Genomic DNA, 21922 nt, shown 5'->3' with positions numbered 1-21922 from the left:
TCAAAGTGGTCTACTTATTTATTTAAAAACACCTGCAATATCACTTACATTTTAATATATGTTTCATTTTAATTAAGAGTACTTTTTAGGTAAAGATGAGGGTGCAATATACAGGCTGGTAAGAGAATATCAACAACAAACAGGAGGAGTTAGGAGTGTCCGTGGGCTTCTGTTTTCTTCTAAGTAATATTTAATAAGGTGCCATTCAAGGAACGGTTTTAGTCCTATCCTTGCAACCACTACTAAGACATGATCTGAAATAAAAACCCCTTTGTATCTTTATGAATTAAATGGGAATATACATTCATAATCTAAGTTTAGAAAGAACAGGTCACGCTTGTTTCCTACATGGAGTACAGAGACCCTGCAATTCAATTGTACAGGCCTGACGGAGACCCTGAGGCGAAGCTGCAGGCAAGGCTGGCTTGTTTCTGGGTTGTGTGTGTCATGGGGGGCGGGGGAGCCTTGGGGAGACTAGTGGAGAGTGTTGCAGTAAATCTGGGTAATTCCTTTAACCCCCTGCCCCCATTTCCAGTCTTCCTGTGATTAGTGGCCCCTCCTCCCAGTTTTTCATCCACTCCCTCTCACAAAACACGTTGCTTTCAGAGTCCAGGTGGATTAGGAAAACCACTCACAGATTCCATGGCAATAGTTAAGTTCTAAGCCACAGCAGACGTTTTGATAAGACTCTGACCACCGCATTGCTTCGATTTTTCAAGTCAGATTTCATTCCACAGCTTGTCATGCAGTTATAAAATTATAAGACGCTCCCTGGATTCATAAAGTGTCTTTCTTAATAGATCCAAGCATTAATAAATGTTACCATTACTTAATAGTATCTAAATTTCAACTTCTAGTCCCCACTCCACAGGTAGATAAGTGGACACAAAGACAAAGAGAACTGATTTGCCCATGTTCACTTGGGAGTAAAATCTAAGTCTCTTAGTTCCTAATTTAGTGGTTTCTATGCTAAATTATATGTCAGCCTTCTGGGAACATAAGCCTGGAACCTTGTATAAGCAAAATAGACCCCAAATTACATTCTTACCAGAGAAATTAATTGAATAGTTTATCGAGTGTGAAAATGACATTAGAATATTCTGCACGATTGATCAAGGACTTTCAGATAAATCCATTATAAAAGCCATCCCTTCAGGCAAAATAAATAAGATTAAAATTCAACGTAACAGATTGACACATTTAAAACTAGCTTAAAGTGAGGACTACAATTCCAGCTACCACACATACATCACAGGTTTCCCCACTGAAACATGCCATCTAAGCTGTTCAGTTACCCTTAGCCATGAGATTTTTAAAAAGTCAAGCTTGAAGACATCATATTAAAAGTAACATCTTTTAAGTGACGAGGTGAATGTAATAAAACGTTCTTTGTAGATTCTAGGTGGGGGATGTTCACTGTACAGTTCTTTAAACATTTCTGCATGCTTGAAAAACTTCATAATAAAGTGCTGGGGGCAAAAAAAGCAAAAAAAGTAACATCTATGCTTTACCACCTAAAACTTACATGATAAATAAACTACCAGACATTGGTCAACTTCAACCAGTATTTTTGCTAAAAGTTCATCAGTAAATGGATGTGTGTGTACCGTGTGCCAGGCACTGCACTAAGTACAGGGTTTCAGCAGCGAACAGCGTCCCTGTCGCTCAGAGTTTCCATTCTCCTAAGGACCAGGGTAGAAGAGAATGTCATTATGAGCAGCTGGGACCACGGGTAGCGTTTCCTCCTTGGGATACAGGAATCGGTGCCCTTCTTCCCACAGCACTTTGGCTTCTACCCGGAGAATGTTGGCATAAATGCAGTCAGTCCACACAGGCAAGGAGGCTCGAAGGAGGGGAGGGCCTCCGTGTCCCAGAAAATGCCTTGGAAGCACCCGACAGCTGTGCGACCCTGACTTTCTGGGAACCAAACGGCACCCCAGTCAGAGCCTCAGACTTGGAGAGAGAACGCCCTCCTTCCCTCTCGTCCTAAAGGCTGGGCTTTGTCCTGCTGAGAAAGCACTTTGAGAGAGAAAAGGCACCGCACCCATCTCCTCAGCCCACAAAATGCTTTCCCCATCTGGAATGATTTCTTAGTACTTTATAATTTTACAATAACCCGAATTTTCAGGGAGGAAAAAACTTTAGAACATTAAAGGCTTAGGTGACATTGAGTGGAAACAACCAGGCACCTCCTTGCAAGTGTTTCTTTGAGTAAAAGTGAAGGCTGTAACAATGTTACAATCTGCAGAGATCTACCTCATTTGGTTTCATTGGATCATCTTTCTGGATCCTGTGAATTTGGAAGTGCCAACTCCAGTCTATAGACACAATGACAGCAGCTGTGAAACTTAATTACAGCTTATCAAGTGGACCTAGGAATTTAAAACATGTATTTCAAAAACAAATACAAATGACTATCGGCCCTTTTGCATTTCCTTAAGGCATTGCGCTGCTTAGGTTCTATGGAACTAGGCATTACAAAAACACCTAATGGTATTTTAGGTAAAACAGTGAGAATTTAATGGAAGCAAGCCAAAAAGAGAGCAGCAGTACCTGAATAAAGGAAAAGTACTTCAAAATCTCAAACCTCCCTAGTAATTAAAAGTGCTTTCTGGTCACCAGAGACTGCAGCGACCCCTGGATAAAGGAATGACAAGCCATTGCTCCTCTTTAAGAAGAATGCATCCTACCTGCATGCCAAAGTCATAAACATGCTCTCAGTTGATTGGAGACCTCCTGGCATAAACAGTAATGGACGATAATTTCACAATTTTATACCCACCACAAAACGATTGGCCAGAGATCGTCCAACATCTATTAGCCCATCACTAGGGGAAAAAACTTACCTTTCTTTCTATTTCACTTTTTTCTCTTCTATTCCTATTTTTATGCCCCAAAATAAAAGTTGAATCATCATGTAGAATAGCCAGAAACTGTCATTGCTGCAACAGCCAAAGGATAGTAAAAAACTACCAAACTATAAACCAACATCCTGACTTGTTTCCCAGTAGCAAAATGTAAGACTTGAGGCAAGTTTCATCCAACATTAGGTTGGACATCTCTGGGAAAAGAGGAAACTACTTGTAATTTAGCAATGTCCAAGAATGATGTCCGACAATAAATGTTAGAAGGTTGATAAAATTGGCCAACTAGGTGAAACTAGCATGTTTCCGAGTGGGGCAAGAGATTTGAAAAACAGAAGAGACCAGTTTTCCAGGAAAGATTTGATTCTGAGTTGAAGTCTTAACGAAAGTTCCTATTTGGAATGACAGTTTGATTGTTACTTTTATTCTATATTCACAATGAATGAACAGCATAAAATAAGTGGCTGGTTTATTACAAAATGCTCAATGTTGGGGGTTAAAAAAATTGCTTATTAAAATTAAGATGAGACCCAGCTGACAGACACTAAATTAGAGTATTTTATCAGCAAAAATTAAGCTGAAGCAATTTTCTACTGGCAAAATCTTTTTATAAGTATTGTCAACATTCTGCTGGTTAGACTTTAGTTTCTTAACAACAGAATTTTACGGTTGGAGTGGACCTTGGAAACGGCTAATCCAATTCTTCATTTTAGAGATGGGAAACCTGAAGCTAGAAGTTGAAGTTAGACAAAAAAGCTGTTATTGTTTGGATTAAAATTCCTGAGTAGAACAAAATAACCAAAGCAGGAAATGACTCCTCAGTGCCTAATGCACAGCCATGCTTTTAAGAAATTTGACCAGACCTGAAAGCTTTTAAATATCATTTCCTTTTTTTGGTGGGGTTGAATGTTTTGTGGCAACATTTAATTTTTCTTTTTCTCTGATAAAAGTACGTTTATTCTAGAAAATGTAAAACATATAAGAAAGCACATAGAAAACACGTCATCAAAAATAGTTCAGTATATTTCCTTCAGGCTTTTTCTATGCAACAAAAATAACTACCATTTACTTTTTAAATGAACTTGACGATCACGTATTCACTGAAAAACAATGGGAGGCACAGCAGCGGGGTGCGATTCCCTGCCCAAGACGGCTGGTGCTGCGATGATGCTTGGGAGCTCCTTGGAAAGCACAGGAGGAGCTCAGGGACACCAAGTGCCAGGGAGCGAAGTGCCAACTGGTCGACAATCAGGTGGTGCCGGCAGTGGCGCTGGGGGCAGGATCTCTGCATGATCTTTATTTCCACTTTGTAACAGAAACCCACCAGACCCGGAGCCTAAACGTGGGGTGGGCAGGGGAGTACGGAGAAAAGTAAAAGGAAGTGTCAAAGTGACCTTTCCAGGCTGGGTCTGGCTGGAACCGCAAGTTCTGGCTTCCTCTTGAAATGAAGGCTGATCTTTCACACTGGCCGGGGGCTCTGATTTGGCCTCTCTGGAGAGAACAGTACCGTTTCTCATAGCTAGGCAACCTCAAACATAATCTTGTGTAAACAGCGTAGAGTATGGGTTCTCTTAGATTCTTTATTAAGAGCCCATGCTAGTTGTGGGACACCCTGAGAACTAGATTTCACCACATTTACTACCTACAGACCTTTAACAAATGTACAGTGGCACAAAAACCACGTCTCCCTGTTGGGAACATTCAGCCATTTCAATACATTCCACGTGATCCTCCGTACGTGTGACCTGGCAGACTAAAGCAGCCTACTCAGGGTAAGTCCTGATGATGTCCAACCTTAGTCGGGTGACCTCTCAAGTGTTACCAATGATCTACCAAATATTAAGAGATTCTCTAATAGGAAAGCAATTTTGTTCCCCTTAACTGAACTAAACCAGAGGGCATTCAAAAGAGGTGAACATTTCTGGCTCAAAGAACTTTTGTCACCACCAATGAGATGCCATGTTAGCTGACTAGTTGAGTCATTTTAAATTTTATGTTGGCAATTTTATGTGTGCATCCCTTGTCCTACGAGCTTAGCATCAGAACACACGGGCAGGGCTGAGGAACTCACTCTGTAGTGAACAGACACAAAGGGATTTATAGTGTAACACTGAGCAGTTGGTATCCACATGGTTCTCGCATTCTAAACTCAAGAAGATGCTCCTTTGTAGCCAGAAATATGTAAGGTAGAATGAGACATTTAAACAAGAATCAAGCAACAGACAACACGTTCACAAGATTATATATAACTAAGGTTACATTTAGGTTTTAAATTAGTCCCTGAATATCCTTAGTACCACCCCAAGGCAAAAATGGGATGATACATGAGAACTTAAACTTTCCAAGGATTAAGGTTTGAATCCTCTGAACTCTATCAGAGGTCAAATAAAATGAGAACTCAACTCTAGAGTCGTAACTCTTCTTGTCGGCACCAGCACAAGGCGGTAGTGATTCTCAAGTTTAATATATTACATAAAATACTATAAAAATAGGCTGAACTTTTCAGGAACGTCCATTATCACTGAAAGGTTTGAGCTTTACCACTCTAACCCTAAGCTTCTGACATCAGAACATTCTGGAGCAAAAGCCCGTGAAAGGACCACAAAGAGGTATACTAATTGACAAGTGGCTGCTGTGACACGCTACAGACATTGCAGGTGTAACAATTCTAAAACAGCATGGAATCTGCAGATCCCAAAGGAAAGACGCTTCAGACACGTGTAACAGAAAAAAGTGGCACATGAGCTCTCTAACCACATTCAATTGGTGGGTAATACATCTTTCCCACTGCCTTTTTTTTTTTTTTTGTCTACATATTATTGAGAACAGGGCAAGGAAAGACACTGTTTTCTCCAGATGGCTTTTTTTCCTTTTCAACAAATGAGGGGATGCTATACCCCTGCATCAGTGCTCCGTGGCTGAAAACCCTCCCTCCGAAGACTACCCATGTCGAAGCGGGTAGAGACCTCACAGCGTACTAATAAAGTATCATCCTTCACGAAGGTTCTTTGTCTTAGGGCTTCTAGATGCATAAAAGTCACATAGCCAAAACCTTTTGGGTTCCGTGGGATGGTGGGTCTCTGGAAGGCAAGCAGCTCTGGTTTGGCATCCATTATCTCTTCATGGTTTTGCCTTATAGGTGCTTCTGACTGATCCAGAATTGTAAGGCGTATTGTACCCTGGAAGGGCCAAGGGAGGTGGCTGTCATACTCCCCTTGCATGGTGTGCACAAAGAGGGATATATAGTTCGCACAGCGCTGGGCAGTTGGCAGCTGGAGGTGCAGCCGCATGCACAGTTTGTACCCAGGTTTGCCCGTGTAGAATCCCGGGCTATGGATGACAACAGGTTTCTCCTCTTCCTGCGATTTCAAGTGCATCCCGAAGTTACCAATCTTCCAGATGTAAATCCCATTGCACTGCTGTGCTTCTATTTCAGCAACTTTGTCCTCAAGCGTTCGAATAGTTCGTTTGAGCTCACTTACATGGAAGCTTTGAGTTTCCATTTTCGCAGTCAGCTCCCGGATCTGATGGTCTTGTCTTACAAGGCGACCCTCTAACTGTTGAATGGTTTCTTGGAAATTCACCTCTGGGTGACACCCAGAGACCCGGGGCAGAGAGGCAGCAAGGTTTAAGCTCTGAACAGCCTGTGCCAACATCCTCATGTGCGACTGCGTGCTCTCCTGCAGGTGCCGTGCTAAGTGGATCCTCTGCATCTAAATATCAAGCACAAGTTAAGCTGGGAATAGATGCTGTGAGGACGAGGAAGGCACCTAGCCGAGCGGAATAAAAGGTTTTAAGTGACGTCACCACTGCCTTCAGTCTCCTACAACACTCTTTTGTCTCCGTCAGATTCCTGAGATCTTGCCTCTAAATTCGCTGAAACACTGAGGCTCTCTGCTGTGTGCTCTCCCATCTTTCACTCAGAAAAAGCTCCCTCCCAGTATCAGGGTCCACACGCATCCTTCTCTTCTGACTCGGAGATGACTGGCCTCTTATCTAAGACTCATCCTTCACCTGGGCTCTAAATGGCACCTGCCCGTTTTTAACAGCCCCACAAGTGTGGCTCCGTTATCCCCTTTCTCCTACATCTTGATTCTCTCCCCCTAACCCTGTCACTCAGAATACAATTAACGTCTTTCCCATTTTTATTAAAAAAGGCAAACCTCTCTATTGATCTTGTGTCTCTCTCTAGCTAATACCATTTTATCCCTCCTCCTTTTATAACCAAGAGTATTCTACCTGCCCCGGATTCCTCATTCATTATACAAATCTATTGCAAATTGGAATCACTCCTGTCTTCACACTCTTCTCAAGTCATAAAGAACATCTTAATTGTTATACGAAAGAAATAGTCCTGATATTACAATTTTTATGTAAGAGTAATTCATGTATATTATAGAAAAAGAGAAAATGTAGATTATCAAAAAGAAAATAAGTTATCTATAATCTCACTCACCATTAACATTTGATAGTTCCTTCAAGTCTTTTTCTCTCCGCAAACCATACAGAATTTCCCCCCAGATGTAATCATACTATATACTATTTACTCATTTTAATTTTTTAATTATTAAAATGCATTCTTATGGTTAAAAAAAACAGTCAGATAAAAAAAGCATAATGGGGCCCTGTGAGCCTCTTGAGCCTTCCTTGCCTTTACTCGGGCCCATTCCAAACCCTTTGGAGTGTACTTTTTCCTTCTAATAATGCCGCCTTGGGCCCTTGAGCCATTCTCTACTGCTTGGGTCCGTTCCTATTCCTTTGGAGTGTACTACCTCTTCTAATAAACTACTCTTTCACCACTTAAAAAAAAAAAAAGCATAATGGAAAAGCAAGAGTGTAACTGCACTCTCCAGAAAGAACTTATCATAAATAATGATCTGTTTTAGATATCTGACATAAGTGCTCACTCATCTTGCAACTAATTTTAGAGACCAAAACAACACCTTTTCCTTTGCCTGGTTCATCAAGTTCGAAGACTGTTCGCCACAGCTCCTTTCCTGGTCTAATTCTCTTTCCTGTACACACTCACTCTATATGCTCTCAAGCACACACCTTCCATCATCCTCACTACTTCCCCAAATCAATATTCTGAGTCCCAATTTCTCTGTGGACCTTAAGTCTACATGTACATACATGTCAATCGCCACCATTCACCGGTATTCTCCACTGCACTATATAACTGCATCCTTGATCTATATTCAAGAATCGAAAGAAAAAAAAGAAACACCTTACCTTCTCATGGCAACCAAAAGTACTGAATGAACATGGAATTGGGGCTGTAGGACAGTCTAAATCATAGTGATTAGGTATCTGAAAAGCAAAACGAAAGTTGAAAAATGTTTTTCCCTGCATGTCATGTTCTAGTTTGATGAGATCACACTTGAAATAAAAATTTACATTCAGCTAAACAAAATCAAGTATTGTCTATGGCTACTTTTGCATCACAATAGTTGCAACAGAAACTGTGCAGCCCACAAAGATAAAATATTTATTTTCAAAATCACAGAGAAAGAAAATATCAATATCTCATACCATCCCCAAATCACTCAATATTCATTTCAATAAAATGAATTTGTTCCTACTGCTGGGAACTAGAACCCTCTAGTGGCATTTTAAAGAAAAGTCACCTTCTGATGTCAACTACGACTGCAGACTTATCCAGGACTCCCACTATGGTCCAAGCCGTCTAATATGGACCAGTCAACGGCATATATTAAAGCCACGGACTGATCCCAGTACTTCCCTCATGTCCACCTTTCATAAATCTTTATGCTTTTTGTTAACCTGGGAATGTTTTGGCTATAATGGGGAAACAGATGTTAGAAGGTGTATTACGCACATTTATAAAAGTTCTAAAGAATGTCTCAGGTTTTGATTTGGGGACTCTGAAACACATTCTTTAAGGTAAGATCCATTACAGAAAACCATATTCTTTGAAAGTGGTACCAGATTCCCTTTAGAAATGTAGTTTGGCTAGTTAGTCATAAATACTTCAAGCAGAAATGACATTAGGGACCATTTAACCCAATCCTTCATTTTGCATAATCCAGAACAGTGGTCAGCAACATTTTTTGTAACGGATCAGATAGCATTTTCAGCTTTGTAGGCCCTATGGTCTCTGTCCCAAGTACTCAACTCTACCACTGTGGCAGAAAACCAGCCATATGTGACACACAGACACAGGGGCATAGCTGTGCTCCAATAAAACCTGTCTATAAAAACAGGTAGTGGGCCACATTTGGCTGGCGGGCTGGTTTGCTGATCCCTGATCAATTTCTTGCCAGACGTCAGTGGGCAAGTCAGTGGCACAACCAAGGTTTTAGATGTGCTGCATGGTTTCCTTTAAATAATAAAATAGAACAAAAAGAAAAACTTGGGAGGCGAGACCTCATAAGCAAAAAAAAGTTTAACACCTTCAAATTAAGGCTTCGTTGGAAAAAACTGTAGGACTGTTAATAGACAAATGGAAAAGTTTAGTCGAGTGACAGGTTTTGCTTGCTTCTGTTCAATAATCAATTATGATCTCTGGGTTTGCAGATTTCATGAGTGTATAAATAGTGACTAATATTCAAATTTTGTGGGCAAACTCCCCAAATGTCAGAAGATAGTGATCAGATGGAATTTTCCTTTCTCTATTAATAAAAAAAATGTATAGTCTTCTATTATAACTACTACTGATGATGCCCCATCAGTGGTCTACAGGAAAACTGACCAGAGTGGCTATAGATCCTGGAAATCTCAAAATCTCTCAGTATGTCTCAGGGGCTGTGGTGACAGATGATGTTCTGCTACTAAACAGACTTGTTTTCTTCTTTTTCACTGTTCGTTCTTTAAGCTGGTCTCTGGATACCTAAGATCCTTAATTCACCATGTGCAAATAGGTATTTCTTAAGGTTTTCTTCCTTTAAATGAGGAGTTTTGATTATTTGTATCTTAAAATTACCTGGTTTTGTCGGGAACTTTTATGAATATACATAAAAATGGATATATTAACAACTTAGGGATTTTAAATGTTTAGGGAGGGCTGAGTATTTTGTTCTTTCTGCAAGTACTTATTAATGTATATGAAACATTTTCACATAGTTCTAACGCTTCTTTAACCTGTATTCATTTTTTCTTACTAATTCAAATTTTCAATTAAAAACCTAACTCACTTCTTTAATCTATTTATAGAAATATTAATTTATGAAAAAGAATCATTATACCTGTTCTCTGATGAGCATGGTGTTGCAGTATTCACAGATGACATTTGCCAAAGGACAGTTCTGGTCATGGATCTAAATTTTATTAGAGAAATACAAGAAAAGCATGAGAAAATCTGAAAAAGTAAAAACAATCTTATTTTATAAAAGTAAGTTTTTCACCATGAAAAAATTAAGGATATCAATGTGTACTTAAAAAAGTGAGAATTAATATAAAGGTTATTTTCTGTCCCTTTGCCAGGGCAATAATGAGATTCAACTCATGTTCTAGCTCTAAAAGAATATGGTCGTATGCAAATGACAATCTTTTAAATTTTTTCTTTTAACCCGAGGCAGAACATGTGTGACTAGTTTGGACATCAATTACCAATACCATATTCTCCAAAGGCATTCTTCCAAAACTTTCCAGCAGCAGTGTGATGAGTTAATTATAACTCTTATCAGAGGGTTAAAGAACAGAAGCATTACTAGGGCAGGAGGCTTTGGTGCCCAGGTTCTCAAAGGCTTTGGAAGGGTGAGCCTTGTTTTCTAGACTACAATGAACTTAAGAAATAATTAACCTTCCAGGTTAAGTCCATTTAACTTACTGAAGTTGGGGAACACATCAATTTGTTCTAATTATGCTTCATATTTCTCCCCATTTTTCAGCAAGTTAGCTGACTTTTTTTGGTCATTAACTTAATGAGTATAATATGCTTGATCTCATAAGAAAGTAGGGAATATCACCATGATAAACTAAGAAATAAAGTTTAAGGAAGTATATTAATTATAAAAGAACATAAATTATATGTTATTTATATAGGTTATTTCAGTAAAAAGGACATAGGATGGGGTCCAGGACCACGATCTCTGTGCTGGCTAGCTTTGCCGTTACAGTATTAATGTAAAATTATAACCTCTTTACATCTCAGTTTCTGAATGAAAAAAAAACTGTTCTATCATAAGATGCTGTGAGGTGCCATCAAGTTTCTTCTTAAAGATAAACATTGTAACTGAAGTGTAACATGTACAAGAAAAATGAATTCATTATGTGTGTATAGCTCGATGAATTATCACCAAAGGGACACACTTTGTGGGATTTAATTTATTCTCCATAAAAGTTCTCACAACTCATTCTGTTTTTCAAAGAGTTAAGCATAAGTCTTATACAGTAATCATTCTCCCTGTGTCTCCAATCCACGAAAATATCACACAGGAAAGCAGATCAGCATATGTCTTTCCCAGAAGGTTCTGTTACTTGCAGATCTACTACATGGTAAGTAGCATAAACATGTTTTCTAAGAAAGATATGCAAATGTAAACCCTACACTGATTTACTAAAATGGTTTACTGAACTTTGTGTTTTAAAAGTCAATCTTCGCACAACTGATAATACATAGACCCAGAATTGGAATAACATCCTCATCTCCTGCTAACCCCGTCAAATGGACATTAAAAAAAGAAAAACAATTAAGTAGTGAAATCAACAAATCCAAGTTAGTACATGCCTCTTTATCTTCAAATGCCATTGATACAGCACAGTTTACACAAGAAACCTGTCTCCTTGGACACTCCTTGAGAATGTGAATATTAAGTTGGCATTTTTGGAAGGGACGTTGGCATTGGGGACAATTCATAAGAGCAAACTCACAATGTGCTTGATGATCCTATAATAAGAAAAAATAATTGATTAGTATTTGCCAATCCTTAAGAAATCTAAATATAATCTCTTCTAAGAATATACTGTTTTCTGTCCAAAGAGGCACTCCTTCAAAAGGAGCTAAATAAAGGGGGCAAGTTCAAATGTTTTAAACACTTAATTTTGAACAGAACAGAAACGATATTTAATTTCTCATAAAACCAAGCTAAGAATTAATTTATTTAATTTTAAAGCAAGTTCTTTTCTCTGGTTGCCTCAGTTAATCTCAAGCTATAGACGGACTCCGTTTAGTTCATAATAAAACGCAGTTTAGAAAAACAGAAAAAAGTAGGTTCTGGGTACTAAGACGATGGCTACACGAGACTTGCTGCTTATTTCAAAATGAGAGAAATGAAGCTATGGGATTAAAATATGACACCTGTATTTAAAATGCTCTTCAGTTTTACTGCAGATAATATTCACTCCCAAAGCTCAAAGAATACTGATTTCTTATTTATTATCATTGGGCAAAGTCAGAGTAGATGGGATAAAAAATTTCAGGTTTCCACATATATTTATAGTCAATTAGTGAAAGGGTTGGTATTTTATTAACCAAGGATTAAATACTAAGCACTGATGATACACAGGTGGACACGGCAAAGTCTCTATTCTCCAGGAACTACCTTGTATATGTGCTAATGGCTAGAAAATAACTTTAATACCTCAAGATGCCTCAGTTCCATCTTGTGCAAACAACCATCATTTGGACACTTCACCGTCAGAGAAAGAATCTCTCGTTTTGCAAAATTGTCAGGAAATAGTTGAGTTTCCAGCAGTATTTCATTGTCAACCGGACATTTGTGACCTGCATCCCTAAAAAAAATAAGATACATACATTTGATAGATATAAACATTCACATTAAAAAACACAAACAACTTTAATCCACCTTATATAAATTCTCCATTTATTATTTCCTATGGAAAATAATTTAACACATTATATTGAATACTATCACCAAAAAAACCCATTACCTTTTATGGACAGTTTATGAACTGTTCTTTTATGAAATGAATATAACTAGCACCTTATTGGTTACCTATCAAAAACTATGGGATTTTAGATTGTGGGACAGATTCTAACTAAACAAATAAGAAAAATTAACTGAATAAAGTCATATTTTGATTGGTATAAAGTGAAGTAAAAGTTAAAGATGGGAATTTTGCAGTCGAGCCGGCCTCTGTTTTGGCAGCAGCCATGCAACATACTAGTGAGATGAACTAAACACACTGCTCACAATACCAATAACATGTCCATAGTGTATTCCTCAATCATAAGTAAAAATTAAGCCAATCAGTACTACTCCTACAGGGTCACATTTTAAGGTTTACTCTGAACAGTCATTATAACACTCTGGCTCATGGGCAACAAAAGTCTTCCTTTATTTTCCTGTCTAAAAACTAAGGTAGTAGGAAGTTAAAGGACCTCTATGTCTTAGTTTCCCGGGGTTTATTTTATCTTATGATGGGAAAAACCATCCCCAGGAAGCTTGTGTGTCTGTCATTCCCTTTAACTTTTTGGGATGTCTCAATCTTCACTCACAAAAGGTGGCATGTCAAGTAGACTCCAAGAGCATCGATCGATCCCTTAAACATTTGTTGAGCATCTCCTATGTGTAAGCCAACAACGGTAGTTGCTGTGGTAGGTAAAAAGGTGCTGAAAAATGGGGTCTGCTATCAAATGCCTTAGAACTAATAAATGTGAGAGAGACAGTCAATCTTTAATGGGGCATCTCTCACACTAATGTCATTATTACACTGTCGAATATTTTATGAGAAACACAGAAAGCTATAAACAAAACCTAAGTGATGGATGTCTAAGAGAAAACATGAACCTTACAAAGTAAACTGGAAACCATTATCCACAGCAAATGGAATTGGATTAAGATGCATTTTGATTCCCTGAATGACTATAACGGATACGACATTTTGGAGTCCCTTCCTTTAAGAACATTAGTCAAAATAAGTGGTCATTTCTAGCTGAGAGGGAGATAGGAAAAAAAAAAGCCTCAGACTTCCTTTTGTGGGTTTTACTTCCTTTTCAGATCACTGTCCCACTACTTTCATGAATATCTTGCTATTAAAAAACTGCTAAAGATTAGCTACTTTCCTGGACATGGGTGACACTTGGTAAAATATTGTATATCTCTCTACCTCCAAAAAAATCAACGATCCATAAAATGGTACACACAACCTACCAAGACTAATCATGATGAAACAGAAAATCTGAACAGACATATTACTAGTAAAGGGAGTGCATCAGTAATCGAAAATCTCCCAATATACAAAAGTCCAGGAGCAGATCGTTTCACTGGTGAATTCATCAAACATTTAAACAATTAATACCAATCCTTCTCAAACTCTTCCAAAAAATGAAAGAAGGAACATTTCCAAACTCATTTTACAAGGCAAGCACTACCCTGATACCAAAACCAAAGGATACCAAAAGAAAAGAAAAAATGTAAAAGGTCAAAGAGAAAAATTTACAGTGAGTAGCCAGCTTAACCTACTTATAAATGATTTCACCAATATAACTGGATGCTTATTTATTGCAGAATATAAAATCCTCCCACTTCCAATTTTTTTTTTTGTTCTATATAGAACTCCTTAGTCATCTAAAAATATTCCCATCAACTTATGAATTATAGTAAAATTTACTTCTTGGGAGATGAATTTGAATCATTTAACAGAAATCCATTTTACCAGTGTTTCTGGCACTTAGGAAATAATCAAGAAATAAAACAGATCTGAACCCCTGCTCTCAAGTTTATTTTCCTATTGGATGAGGGAGCTTGGGAGGTGGGAGAGACGGGGGGGCCATGCTATGGTATAAATAGCGTAGCCAGAGTACCTATGAGAAGGTGATATTTGAGCCACAAAGGAGGGAGTAAAAGGTTAGGTAGGCAGTTAACTGAAGAATGTTCCAAAGAGAACAGCTAAAGCCAACTCCTTAAGGCAGGAGCACGCTTGACCTGTTGAAGGAACAGCAGAGTGAACTGGTGGAAGGAAGGAGAACACAGGAGACAGGAGGTCAGAAAACAGATTATGGAACTATTATCTAGGGCCTCACAAGGACTTTGGCTTTTACTTCCAGATGACCTGCTGCAACATTCTGAGAAGAGATGACATCATACTTATTTTACTAGGTTCTCTCTGGCTGCTATTTTGAGAACAGTCTAGAAGAAGGCAAAGGTAGAAGCAGGGAGGCCTGTGAGAGAGCTGACGGTGATTCAGAACAGGGTGGTGGCAATGAGGAGGGACTGAATTTTGGATATATTATGAAGGTAGAGCCATCAATTAAAACTTCCTTTAAAAATACTGGTTATTGCAATAGTTGTCCATAGATATCAGGTGAGAGACAGACTATAATGTGGCTAAAATGATACCTGATCACTACAGAATCAGCATCTTTTGTATGGCTGAGATGATCACATTTTGGTATCATCATTACGGTACATTTATTTTATGTTATTTTCTTAGAGACACACCCTTGTCTGCAACAGAAGTGCTTTAAGGAGCAGCAGCTACTTATTTGCTTATTTATTTATCCGAGGGTCAGCAGAGGGCAGGAGATAAAAATCACCTTTCGTACCACAGTAGGAACTAAGATAAGAACGTAATTTCTCAGTTTTTCTGTCCTGTCCAGTGTTCTTTTTCCCTAAGTAGTTTTTAAAGCGTAAGACTGTTCTCGGGATGTCCCGTGATCTGGGTGATATTGTTCTCTGTGTTTGGTTCTGTAGGGGACATGGTGCTTTCTTCTGCTCACGTACCTTATTGATTTGATGATGCAGGCTTTGCAGAACCTGTGGCCGCATGGTGTTTGCACTGCTTCCCGTAACGCCATCAAGCAGATGGGGCATTCATACTTGCTCTCCAGGGGTGGGTCAAATTCTACATCATAGCCCTGGATCTCCTCCATCAAAGAGTTGGAGAGATGGCCTGTGCTGGCAGCCCCACTCACACTGTCCTCTTTTGCTGCAGCACTACAGGAGCTGGCCATGGCAGCGCAGCAGTCTCTCTCAGACTGGCTGGACACACAGCTGTTCTCACAGTTTAGCAGACTCATAGTAACAGATTATCAATCGCTCTGTAGGAATAGCAAGAAAAAAATGCCTTAAAATACATATATACACACACACACACGTGTATATTATAGCTTATCTATGCGGGTCGCCTTTTAGTAAATATATATAAGCTGCATTAGTATTATTTACAGAAAAGTTTCAAATATTTTTGAGCTATGCTTCATGAGTACTGTTTTATAATAACTTAAGGAATTCATGATAGATAGAATATAAGGTTAAAAAAAGAAAAGTACCTCAATTGTAATACTTGGCTAGAGCATAATTATCTGTTTAAATGTTTCCTGTGACTGAAGTCAAGACTTTAATTTCCATATCCTCAAAACTCAGTGTAAGATCTTTCACATAACAGGTGCTCATTAAGCATCTGCTGAAGAACTTAATTATGCTGCTGAAGTCCCTTCAAGAATCCTTCAAGAACCCTGAGAACAGTAAGACCAGCAGAGAGCGCAAGGCAGAGCAATACACAGCGGATTAGATGATTATGTGCAACTATAAGGTGTGTGATTTTGAGCAACTTAACCATATGGATCTTAGCTGCTTCTTCTACACCTAAAATTCTATGAGTACTTCCAAATGTTCAGTGTGGGGGTATCTATTATGTAGAAAGAATGGAATTGAGAAAGTGTATTTCTATGTCCCTGCCTTCAGTCGCATCAAGTGACTACGTTTCATTATTTGACTGGAAAAACAAGTGAGGTTTTGCTTGCCTGTGGAAAACTACTGCTTTCATGGGTAGGTGGGATGCCTTCAAATTCTAAGCCATTTTTATGGTATTTTTGAGTGAAAAGCTAATGTCTAAAAGCAATTCACAGCCTATACAACCAGGTCTCTGTTGTAGGTAATTACACCTGAGGAAAATTCCTAATATGTGCCAGATATAGTTCTAGAAACAGAATGTAAGCCTCCCGTCAATATGGTAGACAATGATCATATCTGCCTGTCTCATTTTTATACAAAAATCTTGGCTGCCAACTTGTCCAAAAGTGGGTTTAGAGAGTCATCCTCTTTTTGTCACGACAGATACCTTTTTCTTCTTCTCAAAAAGACTCTGAGTACCATTTGGCGAGCACCTCCAAAGGGTGAGGCACCGTTCTGGCTGGAGAAGCAGTTCTGTGAAGGGGTAAGAGATTAGGTGCAGGAATCGAATGATCTCAGTTTAACTATTTTCTCCATCACTTGGTGTATGAGCTGGGCAAATTATATAACCTTTCTGTGCTTTGGCTTCCTCATCTGCTTGTGGGGATAACTACATCATCCATCTCAGAATTACTGAGGATTAAATATGTTAAAATACGCAAAGCACTAACTGTGCCTGGAAGAATGAGTTACTATGTGCAGCTCTACGTAGCAATTTTATTTAATTATTTTCTTGCTTACCTTATCAAAGTGGAAACTATGGAGCTTAAAGACTTGCCAAGGACTACCCAATGAATAAGTAACAGAGCCGGGATCAGAACCCACGTCTACCTGACCCCAGAGCCTACGCACTTTGTATTATACTATGTTTGTCTATTCATGTTTTTACAAATTTGTCTATAAAGCTGCATTTAAATTTTCTTTCCTTTTATTTTTATTAAACAGACTAAGATGCTGAACACAGCTTCTACTAAAGATGAGTTGTCCTGCGTTATTATGCTGGGGTGACAGAATTTCAAAGAATCAGTAAAGAAAAATTGGCATTTTGTTTTACTTTTGATATATATAATCTTTATGAAAAGTTAAAAACAGCTCCCAAAGCCTTGTTATAGCTAATGCAGATAGATTCCTAGGGAAGACTCAGTACAGGCAGTGAGGAAGGAGGAAGGGAGAGCAAGATAGTGGCAAACACAGAACCAGTCACTGTCTCTGTACTCCAGGATGGGGCACAAGGCCCCCATCACAGCCTCCAGATCTGGGGACATATGACACTAGAGTTTATATCCTTTGTTATTTTTCTTCCCATACACATTTTTGTGGCCAATTGCTTCCTTAGGTAAATTTCCTGGAAGTAGAATTATTAGGTCAAAGGGTTTGTAACTTTCGAAGGTCTCTGATCATGCTAGTTATATAACACATATCAAAGACTTTTTAATTCCAACTCCCAAAAACAGAGTAAGTTTAAGAGAGCCCATTTTACATATCCTTGACAATTCTAGATATAGTTATCTTTTAAATCTTTAACCATTTAATTTTTTTTAAGTAAAGTCACTTTGAGAAATTAGTATTTATTTGGTTGTACAGTATACATCAACGTGCCAGCCAGGAGACAAATGCAAAAGTTGCTGAGCTAAGTCTATTTTTTCTGCCCAAATGTCAAGTTAAAGTTCAGTTTATTGGATAGTCTATATACGGCCCTCCTGCAGTTCACTTCGAAAGACTTGAAGATCTTTAGCGAATTTTTATAGCAAATGTGTCCCTTAGAAAACCTTAAAAGGAATACCACTGTAGGAACGCAATGTGAGAGACGAAAGTGAGCACTTAAAAATCTAGATGTCCTCAATTTTCACACTGCTTTTCATGCGCTAAGAATACAAAAGCTCTATGTCTTCCAAATAAACTTTCTCAGATAGTCACTCTCTATGTCTCTAGTATATATAGGCCTGTGCAACTGCAAATGGTAAATTAAGCTAAAACAGTATTTTGAGTGCCAGTTGGTATTTTTATGTTCACTCTTTTCTTTCTGGCAAGTTAAAACATTTTTCCCCTTAACTTTTAGGGATTGTGATGACCTGAGTGACAAGTCACTTTCCTAACTACAATGAATAGCTATTTTAACTAACATTAAGAGAATAGGAAGTGCTTTGAGTCAGCTATAGAAGTGAATAGAAGATGCTCTGGCATCCATGCAGGAAATACAATGCTGGATTAGGATTCCTCGAAACCTCACATGGATCTACTTCCTGAGATGCTACAAAAGCAGCCTTTGGCTTTACGTAAGCTGTGAAAGATGACATGAGTGGGCCCATATTTAAAGAGACCGGAGCAGCCGTTTCAGAGGAACTGCGCCGCATGTCTTATGTTCCTTTATCTTCCGATCTGGACCAAAGCACCAACATTCCAAGAAGTCAAGGACAGAGGATATCCTGAACAAGGATATCCTGTTTGCAAGGAAGATGAAAATGGACTTTGTGATGACCGAATCGCTAACCAATCAGTGAAGTACAAACCCAGCCTTTTGCCTGATGACCGTTATCTCAAGCCAATCTATAAAGTACAAATCTAAGGGTACCTCATCAAGCACCAATGAATCTTCTGTAATACAACTGACCTCATTGTCCTCTTTTATTTTTTATTTTTTCTATACTGTGTTTATAGTAAAAACCCTGAGCCTCTCTCCTGTAGTTGGGGGACACTATTTGGGCTTCTGCTGAAGCTGTTCTCCCCAAATTGCAATTCTATTGAATCCCAAATAAATGCTTACTGCCTCTTATTTTGACTTTTTAATTTTCAGGTTAATAAAGCTACCATAAGTAAAAGTAAATATATAGTCTTACCTATAAGTTAAATATTTCTTACAGCTTCTTTTCTACTAGAACATTCAGAATGTATGTGGTTTCCTACAGGAATGAATAAAAGGGATAGAACAAAGTATAAATCATTTCTTGTCCTGTAGGTTAAGAGATTCACGGCTGCAACTCCCTTTTTGCAGTTGTGAATCTAGTAAAATAAACACTGCCTTAGTTAATATTGTGGGATATAACTATTGCCAACTTAATTTGACTGCAAAAGAAATAAAATATAAAAAGTAACCTTGTCATAAATTATGGCTTAAATCCACCCATTAGTAACTGGGAATATATTATAATCCAAAAAGTATACAGGGGAGGGGAGTAGGGTGATGCCAACAATTGGTTTCCTAAGATCAACAGCTGATAATGAGAAAAGGTCCAAGCTAAAGAAATCAACGAGTTGTATCTTGAATTGGTCAATTTTAAGTCAACAGAAGTTCCTTCATGGCTAAACATGTAACATATAAAAGTAAAACCACGTGAAACAAAATACTGAGAAATTACCTTTCATTTGCAGCTGCCCTTTACCAACTCCTTAAAATCTATTGTTAAAATGCAAAGACCTGCAAATGCACTGCTAAGGCCAAGAAATGCTGCCAAATAGTCAACTGTTAGGTTTTAATTCTGAATCCAGATTCAAGGGGCAGTCCCCTTCCTAGGCACTCACTATTTGTTCTCCTCCAGGAGGCAAAGATTTGAACAACTTCTTTCCAATTCCAACTGGCCAAAAATCTGCCAGCATCCCATATCCATATGTATCACAGAAAAGACCTCAAGTTACAATTCTGAAATACTCTAACCTATACAGTGCACGCCGGTTGAATCTCTGATCATCCCACGGGCAACAAGCGCCTGAAACACCTTCCTTACTTGAGTTGCAAGAGCCTTACTTTCTTTACCTTCCCTCCACCGCCCCACCCCCACACACTTCAAAAATCAGAAAAGCCCCTCCTACCTTCCCCAGTAATTACAAGGGAATGGATCAAATGCCAGTGGCCAGATTCACAAGGCCAACACTCAGAACTTCTTGCGAGTTTTTCTCGTTTCTATGCCTGTGTAGGAAGACATTTAGCAAGTTGCTCCCCCGAGAAACAAAAGAAACAACGCAAATACGATATGTTCGCGCTGTTAATACTTTAGGTGCTTTCTGTTCACATTCATGACAGTCCTACCTCTAGGCTGGAGTTCCCCTAAAGCCAAATACTAGGAACAGCTTTATCAATCCAGCGTCTGGAACAATCGCTAGAACTACCGAGTGCAGGGGCGGAGGAGGAAACTTTGGTGTCATCTGAACCCTCTTTTTTTAAAAAGAAAAACGTGCTGCCTGGGATCCGTATCGAGTTCAACAGGGAACCCAAAAATAGCTTTCCCATGACAGTGACAGAAAGTCGGTGGGAACTTAAAAGGGACTTTTTTTCAAAACTGGTAACAGCTCCGAAGGACGGGAAAATCCAGCCGGCGACATCCTTTTCTGGGAAGGGGACTACGCGGGCTGAGAGGAGGGAGGGCGGCCGAAGCAGGCGCGGGATTCCCTCCGGGGAACGGAGTGAGCGCGGAAGCCGAGAGGAGGGCAGCGGGGGCGGCGTCCCCAACCTCCGAGAAGCAAAGGGACAAAGACGACGTCCTCCACCTGTGGGAAACGAGAGGAGGGGGGCGGCGTCCTCCCAGTGGGAGGAGAGGCCGCGGACGCCCGAGACGTCAGAAGGAGACTCACCGCTCGGGTCCCGGGCAGCCGACTCCGCCGGCCTCACGGCTCCGCGCGGCCACGACCCCGGGAGAGGACGGCCACCGTACTCCGAGCCGAGGCGGCCTGGACGCCAGTCCCCCGGCCCCAAGGCCGCCGCGATCGCGTCCCCGGGCCGCCGGGAGCCCGAACCCCACTGAGGACACCCCTACTTCCGCCTTCTCTGCCCGCCCGGGGCGCGAGGGGCGAGGAGAGGGCGGGGGTGGAGACAGAGCGGCCGGGCCTGCGCGCCCCCTGGCGGCGGTCCTCCAGCGGTGCAGGGCTGCGGCGCAGGCGCGGAGCAAGGCCCGCTGTCGGTACCCAGTACTCGGCTGGGCTTGTCTCCCTGCAGTGGGTATCCCGCCTGAGGAGTCCTTAACACCGCAGTTCTGAACTGTGTGTGTGTGTGTGTGTGTGTGTGTGTGTGTGTGTGTGTGTGTGTGTGTGTGTGTGTGTGTGTGTGTGTAAATGAAAACTATGGAGATGAAAAGATCTGTCCTGGAGTCACCACGAGTGATCTGGTGAGCGGTGGCAGCAGTAATTCCAAACTGTGTTTTTATAGCTTCCCTTCATCCCAGCAGGAGAAATACCCAACTGTGCTAGATCACTTGACCTTCGGAAATTTTTAAAACCCTCCCCAACTCCACCCTACTTGTCAAGGAAGTTTCCATGATAGGTAGAACCCTCTGTTATCACCTGGTCCTTCTCCTTTAACCAGTCCAAGAGACTCAAGACCAGATACAGGAACCATTTGTGTGTGTGTGTGTGTGTGTGTGTGAAACTGCCGCCAACTACCCAATCCTTTTTTTTCTGTCAGTGTCATGAGGAAACTATTTTGAATTCCCTGTTTAACTGGATGCAAACTTCTGAGGAATGTAGCAGGCA

At 39.9% G+C, this 21922-nt stretch overlaps 1 protein-coding gene across 3 annotated transcripts; it reads right to left on the bottom strand.

Moving 5' to 3' along the window:
- TRAF6 (TNF receptor associated factor 6) lies at positions 1 to 21266 on the bottom strand. Of its 3 annotated transcripts, XM_033120221.1 has the most exons (9): positions 21029 to 21266; positions 19300 to 19362; positions 16851 to 16936; positions 15512 to 15828; positions 12407 to 12557; positions 11554 to 11712; positions 10070 to 10141; positions 8097 to 8174; positions 1 to 6577 (listed from the first exon to the last, which is right to left on the bottom strand). In XM_033120221.1, exons 4-9 carry the CDS (start codon positions 15805 to 15807, stop codon positions 5756 to 5758), a joined length of 1578 nt encoding a protein of 525 aa, XP_032976112.1. In that variant the 5' UTR covers positions 15808 to 15828; positions 16851 to 16936; positions 19300 to 19362; positions 21029 to 21266; the 3' UTR covers positions 1 to 5755. The 3 variants fall into 3 exon arrangements, with proteins under 3 accessions (XP_032976112.1, XP_032976111.1, XP_032976110.1); XM_033120220.1 differs by lacking the exon at positions 16851 to 16936; XM_033120219.1 differs by lacking the exons at positions 16851 to 16936; positions 19300 to 19362 and having other exon boundaries at positions 21029 to 21265.
- Positions 21267 to 21922: the final 656 nt, after the last annotated feature.

This window comes from Rhinolophus ferrumequinum, chromosome 11, assembly GCF_004115265.2.
Source record: "Rhinolophus ferrumequinum isolate MPI-CBG mRhiFer1 chromosome 11, mRhiFer1_v1.p, whole genome shotgun sequence".
Taxonomy (NCBI): domain Eukaryota; kingdom Metazoa; phylum Chordata; class Mammalia; order Chiroptera; family Rhinolophidae; genus Rhinolophus; species Rhinolophus ferrumequinum.
This window is presented reverse-complemented; position numbering and strand designations above follow the sequence as displayed.